We start from the raw sequence: 24560 nt of genomic DNA on the forward strand, positions 1-24560 counted from the left end.
AACTGCACATAACATGTACATATACTGTTTTTCTTTTCTTACTTTATAAATATTTTCTTCTTCTTTTTAATTTATATAATTTTCCTTCTCTTTTGCTCTACAGTTTGTTGCTGTGGTTATGCAAATTTCCCAAATGTGGGATTAATAAAGGCGTTCTATTCTATTCTGTTCTCCTGTAAATATACAAGAACAATATATGGAATTATGTAGCAACATTGTTAAAAAAAACAAAAAAAAAACAACGCTGAATGACAGGTGGTTACTTTGAAGAATCTACAATGTATGTTTGAGTTATTATATATACACTTTTCTTGTTCACTATATAATACCATATGTGCTCATTCATAGTGTCGACGCCGTCAGTGAGTGAGTCTTGAATGTAAGTAGTCCTGAAAATGAAAGAAAAGCCGTGAAATGGAGAGGGTGTGTCCACACTTTAGACTGGTAGTGTGATGAAACAGGCAAATATCTCCTTTGTCACACGTTTGCCATTGATGCAATAATCTGTTTTTGCCTCAGCCGCGCTGCTCCGCGTTAGTGTTGGTCAACAAACCCGTCACGCAATTGTTATGAGTCATGTGGACGGTCTGACCGGAGGCTTACGGGGATCCAAAGTCGGCTCGTCATTGGCTGGTTTCAAGCGTTGATCCCCGCAAACGTTTTCATCATGCGTCGTCGTCACTGCTCGGAACCAGCTCGATAAAAGCAGCTCCCTCGACCCAGGGGCCGACGTAAAGACACACACACACCTGAGGCGTGGGTGTCAGTATTTTTTAGCCCAACCTCTCCTTATTTGTTTTCCTCCTCATCTGTTCTGGGTCAGTGCCTTTAATTGCTTAGCTGCGTTGTGATGAACAGAAGCCGTTACTGTGCTGCAACACACGGGCAGTGGATCAACGTCGGCCCTGAGTGAACTGATCAAAAGTGGGTGGCTTTGCTTGATTGGCCACTGAGGTTGGATTGCAGTTGGGTGTCGGTCAGACGTGGTTTCGACCACGTATGACTGTCCCTCTGCGTCTACTGCATGTGTTGAAGTATTTAATGTTTCCTACCTGCCGACCGTACGGCATTACTGCTTCTGTGGATTCAGCATTGAAGGCAGCAGGAATCCCTCAAAAGGTTAGAGCACTTCAAATGAACTGTTGAGTCGACAGAACTCCAAGAACCTGATCAATTCTTTATTCATTCTTGTCATCTTTTGAGGTCTTGATTTTTTTAAAAAGTATCCGACCTATCACTGCATTTTTTTTTAATATAATTTTAACTGTGGTTGTGCAAGAGAACTTATTTAAATGGGAGTCAAATTATCTATCTAACAAGTAATTGTAGTCCAATAAGTAAATGCAGGATTTATTCGAATCCTGATATACTTATAAAAATGAATACATCACACTTTAGTCATTGCTACCCACTGAGAATGAAGTAAGAAGAAGAAAACTGATGTGAAAATAATAATATTGCACGCGTCCACATTGTGATCAAGACATTTTTAATGCTGACCCCTGTTTTACACCAGAAGCGTCTGCAGAGCGTCAGCAGAGCGACCGCGTTGACGCTCTGCTGACGCTCCAGCACCCTCCCACACAGGACGCGTTTTACGAGCAGAGCGTCTCGCGCAGCGGCTCGATCGGTTCACGCGAGGATTGCAAGATCGCGCGACAACCCAGGTAGTTTTTGTGTGTTTTTAAAGAAAACAACAATGAAACAAAACTGTTGGGACAGTGTCTCAAAGTATCGATGTGTGTAAAAAAAAGAAAAAAATAATAACGCGAACTGCTGGCATCATGCAAAATGCAGGTATTTAATGTATAGATGCATTTTGTTCATCATAGTTTGAGATTCAAAGTGAAATCTGTTTTTGTTTGACGGCCGACCTGAACAGCGTTGAAGCCGATGCGTCACGTTGATGTTTCACATTAAAGTACAGCACATATAAATACAAAATCCAGCACATTGTGTGTTATGATGAAAATCAACCGGATCCACCGCGTTTTTACACCATTGACTTCCTGTCGGAACGATCCCACCTGCTACAATTGACACAGGAGGGACGCGGCTCGCGTTTTACTGCTTCTGGGACGCTTCTGAAACGCGGACGCTCTGCGCCTGGTGTAAACCTGCTCATTGAATTTAGTGGCCGCGTTTCACTGCGTCGACGCGGACGCTCTGCTGACGCTCTGCAAACGCTTCTGGTGTAAAACAGGGGTGAGACTATCAAGCAGAGCCAAACAGCATTTTATTTCCCCCCCCTTTTTGTCTTCCACTTAATTTCTGTTCATTTGTATGCATCTCAAAGCGACAAGAAAGAAGTGACACGGTTCAAGCGTCTCCCCGGATGTGTAGATGCATCATTACGACATGTGTGAATATTGAGAGGATGCCTGGCCTGCCGCCTATATAGCCGGCCTGGGATCCCGTTACCCAGAGTTCATGGTAGCACCGGGTACGAACAGACCCGCTGCCATCGCTGCTCCCGGTTCACTCGCAGCCCTCCACTCCCACTTCACACCCTCCCGTGTTTGTGTCACGTCAGGAATAGCTGTGAGTTCACTGACCTCTCTTAGCAACTGCATGTCAGCACAGAATTTTTCGCGTTGCATGCAACAGCGTCTGTTTATTCAGCGCATGAATAGAGGCTATGATTATGTGTTGCACTCGCGTGGTAGAATTTCACTTGCGTCTTTCTCAGTTAATATATGTTAATATATGTATAAGTACACACACACATTTTTTATATATATATATGTATATATATATATTTTTACCTTAGAACGCTATAGATGTACATAAAGGACATGGTGATCACATGACCCCACACCCAGTTATACCCAGAGGCCCGCCAGTATTGACGATAGTGTTTAGCAGGACTAATTAGGCTAGTTTTGTTTCTTTTGAGACTGCAACACCAAAGATGGTTTCAAATATGAGCAGCGAGAGAAAAGCACGGAGCGGTTGTCTTTAGCCAAGCTGTGGTACCATCGCTACTTTACGTGGTGGAAATGAACACGCAAAGCTACAACAATGGTGGGTGACCCGACGCGCCGTTCACATGGACTCTGATTGCATCTGAAATACAGTTATATCACAGTTATAACCACTGAAATCTTTGATTGGGTCAGGCCCATTTCAAGCCATTTTGTAAAATTTGGCTTAGTTTATCATTTTTATATTGGCAAAAGCTTAACATACAGCGCATAAATACTTAGAAAGTGTATACTCTCAGTACAAAAAAAGTTATTTGTTTTTGCTATATTTACAATGTTTTTTATATGTATATAAGAATATACATATAGTAAGGGCTCCCAGTTAGCTGCCATCTTGTGCCACTGCATTTCTAAGAAGGCTGGAGATGGACAATACAGCCTGCCTGACAATGCGTTGTAAAATTTAGGGCTTGCATGCTCAAATAAACCAACAAATTAACAAGGCGGACGAGATATCCAGGTTTGAGCTCGCAGGCCACCGTAGTACACTGGCAAGCTTGGGAGAGGGAAGGTACAGAGTCTCAAGGTGGACTTAAGTGAAAGAGCGCTGCAGTCGAAAATGTAACCACTTGATGTCGCTGTTTCTTCTTGAAGATCTTGCTTAGCCTTTAATCAGAATGTTTACATGGCTCGATTATAATCATGCTTGTATTTAATCCGATTACTTGCGTTCCATGTGACTGCACCTACTATCATTTAGGCAAAGTGGACAAGGCGGAAACATCAGTCAGGGTGCATGAAAAATCTACCATCCAACAGTTTCACCACAATCTGACATTTTCTCATGTATAAAAAGCATCTTTGTACTTTACACCATTTCATTTTCCTAGACCGATGATCAAAAGCCAGTTTTGACCGATGGGTTCTCTCACCCCAGCTCAGTCACTGATGTGAGGAGTGACCTGCTGTCAACTCTCATAGGTGTGACTGATCAAATTCCACTCAGTGATTGATTGTGTGAAGGATTAAGGCCTTCAGCGAAGCCTACTGATAATGTGTATTTTTGCTCTTTTTCGGAAGATGTCTTGTGTCAAAATTACTTCTTTGTGAGTCATGACAACGCTGGCAATTCTTTCGACACTTTGCCAAATATTTTGACACACTTATTATACAAAACACGATTGATGGTTCTGCGAGACAAACTAGCCTTTCTTCGACCAGCGTTGGTTCATGCATGATTGAAAGGAAGGATCATACCTGGGGCGCCTTGCTTTCCAATTGGATCGTGCTTGCACCAACTCTGGACTCGGTGGCAAAAACCCAGCGCTTCCTTTTTTTATTTTTCGCTGAGAGCCTTGCTGGTCTCACCGCCTCTGGCCAACGTCGACAACAATCACTGCACGTTTCTGTTGCGACTGAAGCTGAGCCTCGCTTAATTTTGTGGCTGCTTGCAGGCTGGTTGTCGCACTGCAACAGCCGGTCGCGTGTCTTGGTGATCCCGCACTCAAGCAAGCATGGCAAACGACTGGACATCACGGAGTGGTTCAGGATATATTAAGTTGCGTCAGGTTTGCTCATACCCTCCTCCTCCAGGCTTTGTTCCCCCGCTTAATGATTCCCTTTGAAAAGAAACTATCAATAGTTATTACCCATAGAATGTATGATGTTTAAAGGTCCAATGTGTAAAATTTGGCCTGACTGGCAGGCTACCTTAAATACCAGGCTTCTTTAAAAAATGTTCACAGTGGATCTTTAAGAAAGCATGATGTCAATGGGAACCAGTTGCTCAACTCATAAAGTGAAGCTGAACTGTTTCCTCAGCTTTATGTGTCACTGTAGTGTCCCCAGTTCATTTTCAGCTTTGGCCAATGACATTAACGTACCCATTTCCTTCATCACTTGCATTGTCATTGTTGCGTCAAGGCACAAAGCATCGGGACGGATTCTAAGAAAGATCCGCAGGTTATGCCACGTAATCACTCTGAAAGCCCATAATTGAGGTTTACTCATATCAACATGCCATCCCTGTGATTAACTGCACATTGTTTGTCTCACCTCTTGCCCAGGGACAGCTCTGCCTTCCACCGCCGCATAAACAGGATAAAAAGACAGACGTAGCTAATAGGCGGATGAACAACTGTCAATTTTGTCATTTGTAATTTCTTTTATTCCTCTTTTATTCCTCAGCGCCAGGTTGCAATCAATGCAGCCTGGCGCTGTCGTGGCGAGTGTTGCAATGAGTCTTTATTTTTACTCATCTAAGAACTTTAAGGCTGAAAACATTATTTTTCAAGGCTTTCCAACATCAACAACTGGCTGAAGATAAGTGGACAACAAGAGTTTTGTTTATAGTTCCTACTGCTCTTAGCCGCTATTAATGGTGTACAGCCTCTCTGGAGGGGTTGACACTAACCAGGCAGCGTTCACGGTACAAATAGATTGTCTCCCAGTTATGTCCTCCCACATTGCTGCGTAACCCTTTGCTGGTCACCACAACAAAGTTGCAAGCTCGCGCTGCCAGCCTTCCCTGAGACTTCGCTTCTTGCCGCAAATCTGCCACATTGCAAGGAGCAAAAGGACAAAAATGGCCAACTGGGCAAATGATGTGATTATTACGCAGTGTTATGAAGCAGTATATAGCGAGGAAATGCATGAATCGGGTATCAGCATTAAAATAGATTTTTGAGCTGGACTAATGAGGCCGGTTGAAGTTGGGTTAGTCAATTAATCCTCGTGACCTCACAAGTGCGTGCCTTCCACATGGACCATAATAACGGTCATAAATAAAAAAAAAACACTAATAAGGTGTAGCTAAACCACTTACCACCATATTTGATATACAATTTAAAATGAAGTGCAACACTCTGAGTTTGAGTTATGTTTTTCTGCACATTGAAACAGAAGTTTTAAAATGTATGTCTTTTATAATATATACCTTTTCACGCAGTCAAAGTCATTGTTCACACTGGCGTGGGAGCAAGCAAGTTAAGAGAGCATCCAGGAAGTATGAGTCTGAATCAGCTGTGGACAAAACTGCAGTGCGCAAAAAATGTGTACACCTGGACGCTACATCCCAAGAAATCTCATCTTTATGAAACAACAAAAAGTAGTGAATGATGTGCACTGTAACTAATTGATTAGTTGTGCACATTCCTGGTGTTAGTATATTTCTTATTAAAAAAAAAAAAAAAAAAAAAAAAAATGGCCTGGAGTCCAATGGAGCTTCTTGAAGAACTGAGAACACTTCGCTTGACTTTGGACCTTTTTTTTCTCCCTACTGTCCATGTACTGTTGCGCCATATGGCCAAACCTCTTCAGAATCTCCCTTGCTCAACCTCGCTGAGTCAAGGGACGCCATAAAGTGCAAGGCTACTGTCACACAAGGAAAACTGTAACCTGCTCTTGCTCTGTACTCATTGCGCAACTTGTGCCGTACGACTCACCCCTTAAGAATTGCAACACCGGTGTTACACCCTTTTAAGTGTGGCTTGGTCTTTCCAAAAGCATGTCTGTACTTTTTGGGGTATTTTCAAGTCATACTCTTTGTCACAGTTGATACAATTTTGTTAGATGAGTTTTTATTAGATTTGTGGTTTGTTTGTTAGTTTGTTTTTATTAGGGACTAATTGTTGTAAAGGTTGAGTAGTAACAGGGTCCTTGCTTCAGTCCCTACCCCCAGCCTGCTCTGTTTTGTTTTAGGTGTTTACATGGAGCATTTCTATTCGGTTTGGGCTTTTAACCCGCTGCAAATTGGAATAATAGGCCTCGTGTAAACCCATGTTAAGTCTGCTTAAATGAATGAATTTTGAATGTTCAGTGGTTCCCATGAACAGGTGGTACCAACCTGAATGTCAGAATGGGCATGTAACTAATTCCTGCATAAACATCTTTGTTTGATTAAAAGATGGACTTCAAAGAAGTACACTCAAAACATAATCTAGGACTTAAGTATAAATTATAACTGAGAAATGTAAGGATGTCATGGGATTGGCTAAACATCCCTTCAAAGACAAAAATAACAATTATCCACTCCAGCCGGTCAGACACACCAGAGGAGTTTATGCTCATATTTTACTATGTGGCTCCCATGTGACAGCTGAGATTACTAAGCAGGGGACAGAAATGGAATTTGGACTTGCCTTGTTTTGTGGTTTGGTTTGTCTTGTGTCAGAAGATAATTAAAGCAGCAGCAGCAGCAGCAGCAGCAGCAGCAGCTTAGAGCAGCAAACCCTGCCTTGTGTGTGGGCATGCATACCAGATTATGTATCTAAGCCTGCGGTCGTTGCAGTCTGGTTAATCCCTCTTTTTCATGCTCAATTGGCAGTCCAATAAAAGCTCTTGACGGAAATATTTATTTCTTTTTCGCCACATTGGCTGTTAGCGATGGAGAATGTCTCACTCTGTGACAATAGCTATTGTCGCCCACTGCTAGTACAGCAGTTTTCTCTGTGGGCGCGCCAAAGGGATGAGGATTTTAAAACTTTAATTGCCAGCTCATCAAAAAACAATATCAGGTTCCAAGTGAGATTTCACACCAGGACCAGAGGCTGTAGCTCTGGCTGAGTGCAAACAATGTTCCCCGATTGGGGCTGCAGTTGACCCTCGTGCCCGGGAACACCTTTTGACGCAGTCTTAGTCATTGTGTACTCAGGTGTGGAAGCAACCCTGCTTAGAGAGCACACAGGAAATGAGAGTCCAAGGCAACCGTAGAAAAAACTGCAGTGGTCATGCTTTCCACTGGTGCAAAAGGAAACCATTGTGCCTGGTCAGTGCATCCTAAGAAGTTGCTAGAAAAATCTCATCTTTTCAGCATCCTGACTCTTTCTACTTAAAATAAGTGTGTGGGTATAGCTTTCTATGTTTGTCACTGGATGTGTTACCCTTGTGTTTTACTTGTCTTGACTTTAACTTGTTTGCATTTTGCAATCGCTTTTATTAACTATTGCTCAACCAAAGTAAAACGTCACCAACATGTCAGACGCGCCATCCAGATTTGGCTCAACCGAGACGTCTTTTTTTGATAGTTGAACTCTTTCTTGACACAGATGATGAGACCGACCTGCAGCAAGGCACCACTCAGGGTGAAGATGAGAACTCGGGTGGAGGAACTCCTCCAGCTAAACGTAAGGGCAAGTTCTCCAAAATGGGAAAGCTCTTCAAGCCCTGGAAATGGAGAAAGAAGAAGCCGAGTGAGAAGTTCACCGAAACCTCTATAGGTACGTCGAGTCCACAGAATAACTTCCACTCATTGCAAGTTGCACGCTATTGAGTGTTGTGCAATCGTTTCTGTTCTTTTGTTTTTTTGTCCAGCACTGGAAAGAAAGATTTCTGTTCGCAAAAGTCGACACGAACTGGTTGCACGGGGGTTGCTGAAGGATATCCCAGACAACGGTGAGTTGGGCTTCCATAAAACCTAGAATAAAAAACATACCCCAGCCCCCCCCCCCCTCCCCCCCCTCGCGATGACGGAGCTAACTTTTGTTCCAATCATGTCTTCGTGCAACAGAGAACAATGATGGAAACCACACTAAAGCCCCGCCAGTAAAAAATGGACATCCGGTACCAATGGACGTGGACAGGGTGTCTGAAGCAGCAGCTCGAGTGACTCGAGGAGAGTCTGACGTCAAAGGAAATCCACTCAGGCTGCCCCAAGTGGATGAACGTCGTGGCCGAGCGCCGTCCGATGCATCCAGGAGTAATCGAGCGCCCTTGGACGTGGACTCGCACGCAAGGCTCGCCGTGGAGGCGGACAGGCGGGGCCGTTTGCCGTCAGACCTCGACAAAAGAGGCGCATCTTTACCGCGAGGACCCCCGCAGGACGACCGGCATCGCAGAGACGAGAGGAGGGATGGCAAAGAAGACCGGGATGACAGAGGGAGGAAAAACAGGGACGATGGGGAAAGGAGGGACTGGCGGGATGACCGGGACCGGGATGACGGGGCCGAGCGGAGGGAAAACAGAGACTTTAGAGAGAGGCGAGAGTGGAAAGACGACAGAGAGCGGAGGGACGAAAGAGCGGAGAGAGACAACAGGGAGAGGAGGGAACGGGACGACAGAGAACGGAGAGACTTTGAGGATAGGGAGCGGCGCGATGAGAGGGAAAGGCGGGATCGGAACGACCGAGAGCGCAGAGATAGAGACGAGAGAGAAAGACGGGACCGAGAGGATAAGGAGCGCAGGGATCCGGACGAGAGGGAAAGAAGGGATCGCAGTGAGAGGGAACGGATAGATCGGGATGAGAGGGAACGGAGAGATCGCGATGAGAGGGAGCGAAGGGATCGCGATGAGAGAGAGCGAAGGGATCGCGATGAGAGAGAGCGAAGGGATCGCGATGAGAGAGAGCGAAGGGATCGCGAAGAGAGGGAACGAAAAGACCGCGAAGAGAGGGAAATGAGAGTTCGCGAAGAGAGGGAGCGGAGGGACCGAGATGAGAGGGAGCGGAAGGACCGGGCCGAGGAAAGGGACCGGCGGCCCGACAAAGAGAGAAGAGACCCACGAGACGAGAGGGAGCGCAGAGACGCAGGTGACGACCGGGACGACGAAGAGCGGCAAGAGAACCGGGACCGGTGGGACTCGGCCCGGAGAAACGACCGAAGGGAGAAGTCAGAGCCACAGCGCCTCCTGGAGAACTCCCGCAGCGCGGCAAGGCCCGCCTCCGAGGCCGACTTGCGGCCTCCCCTCCAGAAAAGCTCGTCGGAGGACAATAAGAGGCTACGTGCTCTCTCGGAGGCTGAGAGGAGGAGTACCCTCCCCAGGTACATGCCCTCAGCGGACTTCAGAGAGCGCTCCGGTAAGTCCTCTCGTCAACATTTTCTATTTTTATGTACCACAAACATGTCTTTGACAGCGACATCAAGTGGTTACGTTTTAGATTGCAATATCTTTCTCGCCTTCGCTTACCCTCCTGAGCTTGCCAGTGAGCTATGGTAGCCTGCGCACCCAAACTTGGATACCTTGTCCACCTTCTTCTTTGCAGGTTTTTTTGAGGACGTGAGCAGTCATATGGGGTCCAACCTCAACTCTTGCAGGAGAATGAAGGAATGTATTTATACAATTTTCTCTGTGCTCGGAATTCACACTAAAATACATATATGCGCCATATGAGACAGCGGTATACCTTCTCAAGCCGCTGACATACTTTAAGCAGCGAGATGCGACAAAACAAACAAAGTGCACATCTGCCCCTGAGGTCAGTCTGAAGACATGGCGTGCAAGTCTTACCAGTCCGCTGTTTATTGTTGACCTGCTGTACGGAGGCAAGCACATTCCTCTGGGAAATTAGATCTGCATTCCCAAGAGGGCTCCAGGCTGAACCTGTCGTACTATGCCACCGACTTTGTTGTTTCAGGAGGCAACATGAAAAGAAAGAAGGCCAGCATTCAATGCCGAATATTATCACAATATAGCATCACTGAGTGCTTAAATTAGAAGATGCGTCTTTGTTTAGTTTTTGTTTTCCTTTCTTTTTTTAATCTTGACTTTACTGTGTGCCAAACCTGGGCCGGTATTTATTTGAAGCTCCTGATTGGTACGGAAGGCCGAAAGTTGAAGCATCACCAGAGGGCTCAGGCTTTAACATTCAAGGATCTGAGACGCTAAAGATCAAACGCTAATGTTCCAACTTAAGGTGGAAGGAACCAAGTGACTGCCACTTTGATCTCCCCTTGAGTCGGGCTGCCTTTCAAATGTCCCATAATACTTTGACTTTACTCGACCATCCTCCCTCCTCATTTTTTTTTTTGTCTTCGATTTTTTTCTCCCTCACTTTCCACTCAATTTGTTTCCCAATTTTAATTACAAGCTTTAAGCTGTATCTGCTTCATTCTGGTAGTTTTATTTATTATTTTTCTAACCAGTTGGTGGAAAAATGTAATAATAAATCTACTCGTGTTAATCACTTCACGCAGGAATGTCATCGACCAAAATAGAAAACCATGTGCTTGAAGCAATATTTTTGCTTTCCATAATTGTGTTCTGTTCTTCCAAGGTTTTTTATTTTTTGAGCACTTTAAATCCCCGTTTTTGTACTTGGATTAGGAATTAAAGTGTCACATACCCCAAAGGAAAGATCTTGAATGTAATGACTCCTTCTGTTCTTGGCACACTGCAAATATTCACCAAATTTAATGGGTGCAAATTGTTCCCAAGTTTCGTTCAAACATCCTCTTGATTGTTCAACATCAATGAAGTCGACCTGAAGTCGGCCTTCGTCGGATGCGAGCGCTCTCGTCTTGCCTTTTGTCTCTCCCTTGTTCTCTTCCTCTTTGTAGCCCTAATTGTTCCAACAGCAAGTTTTAAAAGTGCATCTGCCCACAGACTGTCGTCTGAAATGTCTGTGAAGCCTCTGCTGTGTGTGTGTGTGTGTGTGTGTGTGTGTGTGTGTGTGTGTGTGTGTGTGTGTGTGTGTGTGTGTGTGTGTGTGTGTGTGTGTGTGTGTGTGTGTGTGTGTGTGTGTATATATAAAAAAAAAACGAGTTGTGCAGTAAAACTGTGCGTGCACTCTTGGATGTGGTGCCACAAAGACTGGCGGCGCCATGTGTCTTCAGTAACCCAGTAAAGAGACTTTGCCTCGTAGCTGTTGTACGTTATTGTGTCAGTGTAGCGTTCATATTTCAGTTGCACTCAGTTTTAAAGGTTGCATGTGTAATATATGGAGATTTTAATGAAGAAACCCAGCAACATCAAGTGGTTACATTTTAGATTGAAGCGTCTTTCACTCTCTCTCTCCCCCTCCTGAGCCTGCCTGTGAGCTACGGTGGCCTGCACACACACAAACCTGGATACCTCGCCCACCTTCTTCTTCGTTGGTTTATTTGAGGATGCGAGCAGTCTCCCTAATTCCGAAACAGCCGACAGGCGGATGGAGTGTCCAGACTGAGCTTCCTTAGAAATATGCCTATGCAAGATAGACAGCTTACTGGGAGTAAGACCCTTGCTTATTCATTGGCAGTATAGGAAGCTTTTACCAATATAAAAATCATGAATCAAGCCAAATATCACAGACTGGATCTTGAAATGTGTTTTTCTGAAGTGCATTCTAACTTTCAAGAAAGGCCTTGATTTTACATAATCAACTGACTTCAGACCTACAATTCATCATAAATAATTAAATTCATCAAATGCTGTATGTGTAGCCCATGTTAACAAAAAGTCTTTACGAAAGTACAGATGCAGCGCCCCCTAACCTTAGAGCCTTGAACTGAAAATTTGAAACGGGGACAAAAAAGAGGCCTCAGAAAGAACTATGGAAGAATCCTTCTTTTTTTGGACGGGTAGGCGTTCGATGTGAGTGTCACATTCGGATCACAGCATTGTAACATTTGTTGGCATTGATCGAACAAATGATCATCGCTCCTGTGACAGTTTATCTTCCCGACCCTTTTGTATCCTCCTGTAGTTCTTCATCATGTAGATCGTCAGTAGTATCCTTGTTGTCGCCACCTGACCCCTGATGTTTGTGTGTGTGTGTGTGTACGTGCCCCCTCTGCTGCAGAGTCGGTCGGTGTCCGCTTCGCCTCGCAGGATTCGCAGCAGGATCCTCCGCCGCCCAAACAGGCTCTGCTTCCCCCCAAGTTCCTCACCGCCTCCTCCTCCTCCTCCTCCGCCGAGTCTGGCAGGATTCCACCGGCGTCCTCTTCCTCCTCCTCCTCCTCGTCCTCCTCCTCCGCCTCCTCCACGTCCTCCACCTCCTCCTGCGCGGCCGTGCCCGTGGCCAAGCCACCCAGGACTGTCTCCCTCATTGTGGACGACCTACCTCGGCAGTCCCTCATCCCTCCCTCCTCCTCCTCCTCCTCCAGCGCCGACTCTGTCGTTCCACCCCCAGTCCCGCCGCACGCCAAGCAGCCCCCCGTCCCTCCGCCCAAGCCCACCAACCGCAACAGCAACCCCGCCTTGCTCGGTGAGTCCACTGGCTGGCTCGCTGGCTTCTGCAGTCTTTACAGGGGCCACTTGGAATGAAACCCATAAACTGCTGCTTTGTTCTTTGTGTAACTGTTGGTGTTTTTATGTACTTGTTACGAGTTTTACAGGACTTTTTTTCTTTTTCTTTTTTTATTACAAGAAGAACTGACTTAAGAAGCGAGCACATTCATGATGTGCTGTATTGCACTGTTCCATCCAGCTCAGAACTGGATGTTTCAACACAAGAACCACCGAATTTAGTTTTCTTTTTCTGGTCTTATTAGCAGCAAACAACCAATTTAGTTCCTCTTTGTTTGCGTCCCTCTGATGCAGCCAAGCCTTTTGAAACAGACACACACACACAAAGATTCTCTGGCAAATATTTAATGGCCATTTGGGATTGAGTAAAATTGTAAGTGTGTCTGGAAAACTTTGCCCACTGCCGTGCTTTGATAAGCGGGTGGGTGGACCTGCTGAATGGCATCAATGAAGTCAAAAGTGTGAGAGCAGACGGCTTTGCCCATCCAATTAAATTAGTTGTATCTTTAAATTGATAGCATTGATGGTCTCCTTTTATCTCAGGCTTCTGCGAAAACCAGACAACGCGGATTAGAGGTGATTCCTCACGCCTCACGTTTGGACGGCAACTCCTGATATGAAAAAGACAACAAACCAATATTCGATCCCTCTCGATCCCTTTAAACTGAAAGTCAAAATCGAGCGGGAAACTTTTTTTGTGTCCACAGTTTCTGAGTGTAAAACGTGCAGCCGTCGGACTGCTGACACCCGACAGCCCTTGGCTGAGCCGCGTGGGGGGATGTGTCACAACAGAAACTGCTGTGGTGACACATTTTCTCGTTATGCCGGTTGCGGCGAAGGCGATGGCACTCGAGTTGAGGGTGAAGTGGTGGGGGGGGGGACAAAACGGTTCATTTTAAGGCGATGTTGTGCGTCGACCTCGATAGACGTTCCGAGCGGGGCGTCACAGTGAGGCGGGCGCCCCGCTTGCTGCGGTAGGTGTTTTTCCCAACATGTTGCCAGTCTGCCGCTTCAGCATGTTGCAGCCAGTGCAGTGGCGGTCTCTCTGGAGGGGAGGACACGCACCGGCTTGTTTTTCTTTTTTTTTCTTTTTTTTCTTTTCCACGCTATTTATGCAGTGCCAGCACTCCCACTGGAGGTTCGATTGGAACTGATTCGGCTTGTTAGTATCGCGCCGCGTCCTTTGTCTCAGCACGCCACAGCTGCCGCCGCCTCTTTCAACACGGGGGTCGGCGGCGGCAACGCATTCCGCTCACGGCAGCCCGAGGGAGGTTTCAGCATTTGTGCTACGTTATTATTTTTTTTTTTTTTGACTCTTCCAATTGTTGTGCACACATCAGCACTGAGTAACCCACCCCAAAAAAAAAGGATGTTTACTATAGATATGGACTTTGACTCTCGGGAGTTTGTGTTGATGGACTGTTGAAAGGGTTGCCATGGCAGGTCATGACTGCGGGGCAAACTGTGTCTATTTGAACTGTTTTCAGACGGGTTTAGTCGCAGTGTTCTTTTCGTGTTATTCTTTTCTCACGACCGGTTTGAAAATGCTCAGCTCGACTCCAAGGTCAGTGCTGATACAGCCACATAGATTTTGTTTGTGTGCAATATGCAAGAAAAGATACTTTTTGCTGCCCCCTGGTGGAGAAAGACAAATCTTGTACTTTTTGATTAGCTTAGGTCTGCTCAACTCAAAAAAAGGAAGTCAAATTGGGAGATGATGCCAGGACAGGAGTGCTGGCGTCATCAGTATAGGAGAAGCATGTTTGCAGTTGGCAGTTTGCCAAATGTTGCAGTTTACATCCAAACAATTTGCATTTTATTTATACATTTGTGCATAGACACATTAGCCACTTCATCTCCGTTTATGAGTTTTGAACTTTTGTTTATTTCATGAAAAAAGTTTTTATTTGCGATACCTGACGCTAGAAACATACAATCCTAAAGATCAATAATTGACACAAACGACAGCATCTTTCATTTCTTATCTTCCTCTCAAATCAGTTTCAGTCAATCCCGGCGGGTATTTCACCAGCTGTGGACAGATGCGCTCCTTTCCCCGTCAATCCTGCCTCGACGACACTTTAAAATAACTGCACAGTCAGCCGTGTTCCCTCACATCTCCGCTCGTTTCCGCCAGCCTCCTCCCTGAACAGGGGCTCTAAGCTCAGGCAGCCGTGCTACTGGACCGGCTGGAGACGCCAGAGTGAGCTGGGCCTCTACCTCTCTCTGCCCGTGTACATGCGGCACAGGGCCGCACAGACCGGCTCAGGTACCCCGGCTGAGAGCGCCATCTCCCCCACCCCACCCCCATCCTAGCAGAGCCCACCCACTTATATATATATATATATATACATATATATATATATATATATATATATATATATATATATATATATATATATATATATATATATATATATATATATATATATATATATATATATATATATATATATATATATATATATTATATATATGTATATCTAAGTGAATGGGGAATGCCTCATCTGCATTTTTAACCCTCAGGATTGTGTTGTTTTTTTTGCAACCGCCGGAGCTGTTTTCAGACAAACTAACACGAATGTGTCCGGCGGCTAGTAGCATGGAACCTGGCTAAGCGCGGCATGGATCACATTAGATTGCGTTTGTTTTTACCGCTGGATGCATCTCACAAGCCGGTCTAAAAGTTTGTTTTGTTTTGTTTTGATCCTGATGTTTCAGCTCTGACAGTGCACTGACTGTGTGTAAAGAAGGACGGAGTCATCGCGACATCACTTCGTCATCTACTCGCTCTGTAAAAAAGGCAAATCCTAATCATTTTTAGTAGTTTAAGTACAAATTTCTGTTGACAGCCAGTCATTTCTGGCCTTTTTGCAACCAGCTATGGCGGCCCCTGGTGGCCAAACAATAGAATGCATGTGTTTGGCACCTCCACCATTTTTATACACAGTCTCATCAGTAACAGGAACATCCTCTCGTGCTTGTTTTCCGCCAATGAAACTAACTCCAGCGGCTGCAGACTGACTCCCGACGCCACAAACCGGAGGTCGAGTGCGTTGTGAAGTCCTGACTTGATATTTTCTGTTGTTTTTTCCCCCCAGCGGAGCTCTCGCAGCCCGGCAGCGGCGTGATCATCGTGCCGGCGCCGACCCGCCGCTCGCCGCCGACCCCGCCCAAGCGGATGACCCCGGTCACCAAGCGCCACTCCGTGGACCCGACGCCGCCCATCCAGGCTCCCGAGTCCCCCACCGCTGCCGCCACCGCCCCAGGGCCGCCGTCCCCGCCCCCGCCGAGGGTGGAGAGCGCCGCGGGGGCGACCCTGCTGCCCCCGCAGCCCTACGACCCCCTCCCCTCGCCCCCCGCCCACATCCCCCCTTCCCCGCCAAGGGCTCAGTCGCTCCACCCGCCCCCGGCCGACCCGCCCTGCCCCACCACCGAGCCGCCCAGCCAGCCCCCTGCCATCCCGCTGCACGTGCTCATCCAGAGGGCGCTGGCCAGCCCCGGCCCTGCTCAGCCCAACCCCGACGGCTCCCAGAGGGCGCACTCGCTGCTCTTTGAGTCTCCTCCAGACGTCCTGGCGGAGAGGCCCGCCAACGCCAGGCACTCGCTGCCCATCACCATTGAACCTCTCAGGCTGTAAGTGTCCCGCGTAGAAGCCGCGCTGGCACAAGGCGGCTTTTTCTATCGTCTCGTCCCGACGTCTTGTCTATTCCGACTCAAGCAGAAACATGTCTGAATGTCTTTATGGTGGCTGACAGCTTTATTCTCAGAGGTAGAGCTTGTGACCCGACAGGGTCAATCACACAGGTCGGTTCAGGAACTACCCGTTGAGTGGCTTTATGATATTATTTTTTTATGTATTACTGATATTCTGGCCATGACCGGACTGAGGGAGGGATTGGGAGTGAGAAAGAATAGAAAGGCGATGTTAGTGGGGGGAGAGGGGATGGAGGGAGCAACTGGCAACAATATACAAATACTGTGGCAAACACAGAGGTTCATTTGCATAGTTGAGTATCCGCTAATTGAGGATCTCGTTTTAGCAAGATGACGTCGCTTTGCAGTGCATCCAGAGTAGAAGAACTACTTCTTGAGAAAAATTAGCTGGGCAGTGTTGATTGACAATAATTACGATTGAGTAAAATTTTAAAGGCTGTCCCCCCCCAAAAAAAAAGTCCACTTCTGTATATGATCTTAAACGTATGATAACAAGCAGAAAGATGTTTTGCGTTCCTTTGGCTGATAAGGGAGAGCTGGCAGGTGCAAAGGGCTGTAAAAAAAATGTTCATGGAAAAACCCGACAAAAACAAAACAAATGATGTGATGTTGAGGCTTTTAGGTGACACAAAAATACATTGTTTGTGAGAAAAAAGATGAGAGCGAAGTCGCTGCCCATCACCATGGAAGCTCTCAGGCCGTGAGCGCCCCACATTGAAAGCGCTCTGGCACAAGGCGGCTGCTTCTCTCCCCCTCGGAGGCTCGGGATAAAGGAGCGCTGTGTGTTCCCTTCACTCACACTCCGCCGTTCTTCTGCGTCTTCAAAGCAAAGAAATACGAGAGAGTCGCAGTCCCCCAGTCTGCCCCCCCCCTCCAGTCCTGAAGATGATTTATTTGACAAATTTATCAAGTGCTGTGCTTGTTCTGGCCAACAAAGGCATCTGCAGACTTCCTCCACTTCTCAAAAGCAGCAATGAGCTTTTGTGGCAAAATTTTTACAGACGGTGGATTTATTTATTCATTAGTTTGGTCATGACACCTTTTTTCCTGCAATTTATTTCTAACATGTTCATTTTGTTTGTGTCTAGTTTGGACTAGTAGCAAGGATAATGAACACTATGAAATACATTCTAAATGTGTGAGAACACAGTCAAGTTCTGTTTAACGCCATGAAAAGGTTAAGACGGAGCCATGGAATGTTATCCATTAAATGTAAAACCCCAGATGAAAAGTGCCTCTACTGTCTTAACAATCTCCTCCTGGCCATTTGGAATTCTCCAAGTCGATGACATATTGGGCTGCTTGCTGCAAGTTGCAATGTGTAGTTGTTGTTGCTGTGGCAGACTTTTGTCCCATTCGGTTGAATGTTGCTTTGGATGAAATCTAGAATCGCCTTGAAAGTCAAATACAGATGGAATATTTTGAAGCGTCTTTTTCTCACTTTAACTCTCACTCTGTGTTTGTGCGCTGCTGAAAGACGGCGTCAAGGAAATCCCCTTAAATCAGCCTAATGGGAACGATGCCCTTCTCAATCCACTTAATCTCAGAGCACAATTCAACTTTATTGAAAGATTTGCAAGATCTTGCAACAACAACAACAACAACAACAACAACAGCATGGACTTCCGCGCTTATATAATCAGTCTGGAATCTTTCTGGAACTGCGCAGCTAAAGCGGGGGGGGGTGGCGGCGGCGGCGGGGGAGGGGACCTGCCAGTCCTGGGCTCCACTCACGGCAGAATTTCTTCGCAGGCCGGAAGACGATGACTTTGACATGGAGGAGGAGCTCCGCAAGCTCCACCCACAGAAGCCTCAGCGGCAGCGGGAACTGGAGCCGCGCAGCAGGAGGGGAATGGTGGTGGACCCCCGGGTGTCGGTCATCCACGAGGGGGACGGCGGCCCCGGAGACGGCGAGGAGTCCGACTCTGACGGCCCCATCCTGTACAGAGACGACGAGGAAGATGATGAAGACCTTCCCACGGGTGAGCTTTTGTTGTTTTTCCGTTCTCTGGTGATATTTTTGCAAGGATAAATCTGTCTGCCGTCCAGCTCAGAGTGAACGTTTCAGTCAATTGAAAATCTTCTGCACTGTTCACATGTTGCTTTTACAGGTAGTCAATAGGTCAGCAGGCTATCTGGACAGCCAATCAGGCAATTAGTTTTGTGTCACGATGAGACAAACTTTCATTTTGCCATCAAATACCCGCAATAGTCTTAAAAAAAAAAAAAAAGTATTTCAATCTGTGTCGTGTCAATCAATGTTAAATTTAAATTAGCTGGAAGCCAAATTAGCCTTCCTGAACTGTAGTTACCTCTGTTTGAAAAGCACCTTTCACCACTCGCATGGTGCAGGTGGGCTGGCGAGCCGCGTGAAGCGGAAGGACACGTTGGCCCTGAGACTGGAGAGGCAGGAGAGGGAGGAGAGGGAGAGGGAGGCCGACGAGAACCACGACGGCAGCAGCTGGACCAACAGGGAGCAGTGGGAGGAGCTGAGGAACCGGATCGGAACCACGCTGAACCGGTAAGGAACTGCAAACACGTGGGATGACGGTGTAGTTATGAGTTTGTTTTGTTTTTGTAAGATTTAGTCCATGTTGTTGAGTCGCACCCACCTGCTGTACATGCAAACAAACAAGTGGTCAAAATTGTATTCACCCCCCCCCCCCCCCCCCCAGGAGGCTGAGTCAGAGGCCGAGCGCAGAGGAGCTGGAGCAGAGGAACATCCTCCAAGGTGAGCCTGTCCCCTGCTTCTTCCCTCCCAAACCTTCACACAATGCCAACATACTGCGGAGCACCTGGTACACACACACAAACTGTCGCCATTTGATGATGGGGTGTGATGTGTAACGGTGTCTAATTATTTTATTTAGACAGTGTCTTCTCAAATTCCTACTCAGTTTAACCGATAGACAAACAGATAGGTCAAATTCACGTTGTGAAAATGTTTAGTTGATTATACGTCCAATAAATCACTAAAATTGCTTTTCAATCTGTACAATGCAAAGGAGACTTGAGGCTGTTATTCCAGTCAAGTTGATTTCATACATAAAAAAAAAACCTCCATGTGATATGAAAGGATGACGTATTGCAGACGGAAGAATCCATTCATCCGTCTTTGTATTACTCCAATAGTTTGGCATGACAGCACAAAACATTTATTTTTTATTTCACTGGGGATTCAAATCAGGATTTCCTCCAAATCAAGTGTGTTGAATTCCCGTCCTATGCCGCTACGCCCTTGACACCAATGTTGCATTTTGCTTTATTCGGATCCACCTGAATGAAGTGGAGCCAGACTTTAGACTCATTTAGCACGGTGCTAATTGGCTTTCTTAGATTTATCTGAATTTCGCTCCAAAAGATGATTGGAACATTTTTCGATGTTCAATGGGATTGGAGAATTTCGGTCAGTGCTTCAGCTGTCGGCACCGAAGGATGTCGGCTCAGTTGAAATCTGCCTGACTGGCCTCGGTGTCTTAATCTCTCACACGGAACATATATCTGTTTTTTTTTCTTTCCCTTCCTGCAGCCAAGAACGAAGCGGATCGACGAATGGAGCGTTGCGAGATCAAGCGGAGGCTCACCAGAAAGGTCGGCGCTCAACCTTCACGCTAAATCTCTCTGACCTTCCCAGAGGGGCTCCCGTGTTAATAGTCCGCCGCCGCTGCCTCTTCTTCCGCCCGCAGCTCTCCCAGAGACCCACCGTGGCCGAACTGCAGGCCAGGAAGATCCTGCGCTTCCACGAGTACGTGGAGACCACGCACGCGCAGGACTACGACCGCAGGGCCGATAAACCGTGGACGAAGCTCACCCCAGCCGACAAGGTGAGTTTCGACTCGCGCTCGCTAAGGGAGACAGGCTTGCTCGCTTTGACCGCCCAGGCGCCGCTGAGCCTCGTGCGTTCGGTCGACTCGGACAGGATTTGCATTCCAAATGTTTTCAGCACCTCGAGGTGGAACGCGAGTATCGACGAGTCAATTGTCACCCGGCAATGCGTGCGGAATACGTCGGAGCAGCAGATTGGAACAAGCGCCAGGCGTCCCAATATGGCATTCCGTTCATTTCAGTGGAGTTTTTTAGAAATATTAATAGTCCATGACGTAAAGGTTAAGTGTGTAATCCTGGAGAACAGTGGCCTCACGTGGTTACATTTTAGATTGCGCCGCTCTTTCACGCTCCCTCCCTCTCCCGAGCTTGCCAGTGAGCTACTGTGGCCTGCACACCCAAACCTGGATACCTCGTCCGCCTTCTTCTTTGTTGGTTTATTTGAGGATGTAAGCAGCCACCCTCAATACGGAACGTGTTGTCAGGCAGACTGGATTGTCCACTCCGGGCTTCCTTAGAAGCAGAGAGCAAGACCCTTGACCTATGTGTATTCTTACATATAAATGAGAACCGTTCTTTGTTTAGGAAAACCAAGTAACTTCTTTTGTACTGCGAGTATACACTTTTAATAATGTATTTGTGGGCAGTATATTGCGCTTTTACCAATATAAAAATCATGAATCAAGACAAATTTTACAAACTGGACCTTTAAAATTTTGCAATAGAAAGATTTGTTATGAGCTGTGTTTCAGGTTGGAGGCGTCCAATGAACCGTTTTCCAGGTGTACATTTTTGTGTTGCGTTCTATGTGGAAAAATTCCATTTGGACCTCGTGATTTTTTTGCATGCATGCAATACCATGGGTGGCCACTGGAAATACTAGTACTGTATCCAGTCTTTGTATTAGCTGCCACGTTAATGCTTCCTGTCCAGTTATAATCAGGCTTTGGTTTCCCTTTTCATTTTATTGTGTTTTATCTCCTTTCTAATGACCAACAAAGATCAACTGAGCTTCGCTCCTTCTCTTCTTCTCTCCCTCCCCACTTCTCCTTTCAGGCGGCCATCCGCAAAGAGCTCAACGAGTTCAAGAGTTCGGAGATGGAGGTTCATGAAGAGAGCAGGATTTACACCCGGTCAGGCTTGTGCACAATACAACCTTGAATAATTTGCCTTTGTTGTTTTATTCCACCTATCAACCACTTTTGCGTCCTCCTCCTCCTCCAGGTTCCACCGGCCGTAGCTGCACTCACAGCAAGGGGGCGCGACCAGCTCCTTCCTCGTGCAGTTGGAACCCAAACGTGAAGCTCCCAGTCCGTTTTTTGTTTTGTTTTGTTTTCGGTTTCTCTCTTGTATTCCACCGACTGCCTGCAAATAAAAAGCGAGGCCAGCGACCTTCGCTGCTGCTGGAACCGAAAGCGGGAGAAGCCGCCAATCAGTTGAGCCTCGAGTGGTTCTCTGAGATTTCCCAGTACTCAGACTGTGGAATTTTCACTTTGCTGGACTGGGGGCGTTGGTGGTGGTGGCGGGGGACGGGGGGAGGGGGTGGGTGGGCCACCTGGTGCCAACACTGAAGAGCGAGACGCACCCTCCCCCTGCTGGAGGGGGGTTGCTCGAAAGCATTCAATTAAATTGAACTGAAATTATTACTGCTGAGGTAATTACACTGCGTACACTACAAGTCTTGTGCTGGAGGAGGGACTTCCTGCTATGCCTTCACCCCCCCTCGCCCGACTCACGTCTCCTCACGGACGTCCGCGCACACCAAGAGACGGTTCGGGATTTTTTGATTTCTTTCTTTTTTTCTTCTTCTTAACACCGACGGTACGACGGCGAAAAACACTACGAAGACGCTACATTTCCAACGACCTCACTCTCTTTGGGCACAATGTGAAAGACTGCTCCTTTATTTAACACTTAGTTTTTAGCTCTATTTAAAAAAATAATAAATACGTGCGTCAAGCTCTGCGTGTATTCCGTCGGAGCGCTGATTGATTCCAACCTTAGCAAAGTGCAAAGTGTTTTTTTTGTTTTGTTTATTTTCCTACTGTATGCTGTCAAACCTTCGGGCGATTCCCCCGGAGCGCACGTCACTGGATTGTCCTCCAATAAGGCACCTTATGATCCTAAATCGGGTGTGTAAGAAACCTAAAAAAAAATATAAATATATATATATATATGCTTCAACCTTTATCTCTCATGAATGAATTAGTCAAGCAGGAAAATGTACATATTTTTTGTTTTTCCTGGACATTTTTATGGTCCTCCTGTACGTGCACGTCAGCCGCTGGCAGGAGGTACTACTGTAGGCCTGAAATAACTTTATATTGTACATCCGTAGAGGCGCTGACAAGTTTTAATTGTAAAGTATTTTCTCGCACGTCGTTCCCAAGTAGTGATGATGATGATGACACTTTTTTTTGATACAGAGATTTAACTTTTTTTTTTTTTCTTATTGCAAACCACACTGTATAAGTGAACAATCTTCTCAGAAATTAAAAAAACCTGTGATTTTCAATTTCAATGTGTCGTTTCTTGTTTTTTTGTCACCCGAACATCCGCCCAAGGTGCAATTTTGAACCGGCCAGACGAGGGCAGTGGTTTCTAACCGAGCTAGCGAGCAAAGATTTAATGGCGTTCTGCAGGCCGCCAATGTTTTGGGCCGGGAGACCTGTGCGCCTCCAGAGTCTCAAACAGAAAGATGAGGTACAAACATCCCTCTGTTTGATCAAACTCTGCCCACTTCCCCTGAGACGCTCATTAAAGGAACCGAGGCTTGAAGTCAGTCAGCGGGCCTGCAGCCTGTGTTTTTTCTGACAGCCCTCAGACATGGAGCGAATGGCAATTTTATTTTTAAACATACCTCATCTGAGAGAAGTGGGGGGAAAGTTTCATCCGCCCGCGAAAAGGTGAACAAAAAATATTTTTTGATCCGGGAAGTTTGCTCCCCCAGGTGCAGAAGTAAATCATGAATTCTTTATGACTCAACCACTTTGAAATGCATTGTCTGGTAGCGGCTGCAGTTGTTTATCTTATAGCTAGAATTCAGAGGTGGCAAAGTCCAAAATCTCTCTTTTCTTATTCAACAAATATTTTTCTTTTTCTATTTTCCATCTGAGCTGACTTCTTCATAGCTTAGCGTGATTGACCTCCACGTCACAAGTGGTTTCAAATTGACGGTCGAGTCTCGGAGCAGCTGCGATAACGGAGCGCAGCTCAATCGGGGCACCTCATCAGCCACTCTTTGTCTCCGATCGCCGTGTCCCGTCCGTGTTCATCACCGCAAACGATGCAGTACCGATGCTGTAAATCAGAGTAGGCGTCCTCTCTATCTGGCCTGAAGCCGCTTATGTGAAACTGTGTTAACAGCCGGGCAGTGTGATTATACTTCACTTTTCAGTCCAGGCGCTATAAGTCACATTGTCATAGGATTTCTGCTCTGAATTCGAACCACAACTTGGCACATACGCTGAATACAGTCCAGGATGAGAGGATTTGCTCGGTGAAATTCACTCACCCACCACATTCCTGAGCTAGTGAGGTGAACCAATCGGAGCGGCACATTGTACGCCATCATTGTAAAACTCAATTTCTTTCCACCACAATTTTCTTTTCTGTTATTGCAGCCCTTCTTTGACACTCCACCAAGGAGGCCGCCTTCAAATATTAAAGGCAATGAAATAATATGAAATGGTTCTTTCCACTGCCTGTGTCACAGTGATACTTTAAAGTGCTACAAAAAAAATAATAGACCGAGACTGGGAAACGAGCCGTATGTTTTAGAAGCGAAAGCGCGCCCGTTGGCAAATGTTCTTGCGAGACGAAATCGAAAGGAAGCGGCGAACTGGGCGAGACTACGAACTAATTAAAATATTTACGAATGCGAGCGAATGAAACTTTAATGCCCAATTTGTCATCCCGGGGCCTCGCTGAGTTTCGGTGACAGGCGGGCCACGTTTCGACAAGCTAACCCGCTGTTTAACTGTATTAAGACTTGCGACCAGTGGTCTCATCAGGATACCTGGTGATAATTTAGCATGTCAAAAACTTTAATGATGTTGTGTAATTGTCATGCCTTAGTTGATTATTAAAAGCCCTTACAGCCCCCTTTAATCACTCGCCTCCCACCTCGCCTCTGCTGCTGACAAATGACAATGT

At 46.4% G+C, this 24560-nt stretch overlaps 1 protein-coding gene across 6 annotated transcripts in view; it reads left to right on the top strand.

Moving 5' to 3' along the window:
* phactr4a (phosphatase and actin regulator 4a) overlaps window positions 1-22926 on the top strand; it is a 34580-nt gene extending 11654 nt beyond the window's left edge. For 5 of the 6 annotated variants that reach the window (XM_076051426.1, XM_076051424.1, XM_076051425.1 and 2 more), the window contains 13 exons: window positions 7970-8140; window positions 8235-8315; window positions 8431-9714; window positions 12418-12822; window positions 15001-15132; window positions 15965-16499; window positions 18333-18562; window positions 18933-19101; window positions 19256-19311; window positions 20110-20171; window positions 20267-20404; window positions 21462-21538; window positions 21630-22926. In XM_076051426.1, coding sequence (XP_075907541.1) covers window positions 7970-8140; window positions 8235-8315; window positions 8431-9714; window positions 12418-12822; window positions 15001-15132; window positions 15965-16499; window positions 18333-18562; window positions 18933-19101; window positions 19256-19311; window positions 20110-20171; window positions 20267-20404; window positions 21462-21538; window positions 21630-21645 — 3356 coding nt within the window. In that variant the 3' untranslated portion in view covers window positions 21646-22926. The remainder of the gene's footprint in view (window positions 1-7969; window positions 8141-8234; window positions 8316-8430; window positions 9715-12417; window positions 12823-15000; window positions 15133-15964; window positions 16500-18332; window positions 18563-18932; window positions 19102-19255; window positions 19312-20109; window positions 20172-20266; window positions 20405-21461; window positions 21539-21629) is intronic. The other variant, XM_076051427.1, reaches the window with a different exon arrangement.
* The last annotated feature ends 1634 nt before the right edge of the window (window positions 22927-24560 follow it).

This window comes from Nelusetta ayraudi, unplaced genomic scaffold (genome assembly GCF_046127955.1).
Source record: "Nelusetta ayraudi isolate G7.1 ecotype Tasmania unplaced genomic scaffold, CSIRO-AGI_Nayr_v1 ptg000135l, whole genome shotgun sequence".
NCBI classification, from domain to species: Eukaryota; Metazoa; Chordata; class Actinopteri; order Tetraodontiformes; family Monacanthidae; genus Nelusetta; species Nelusetta ayraudi.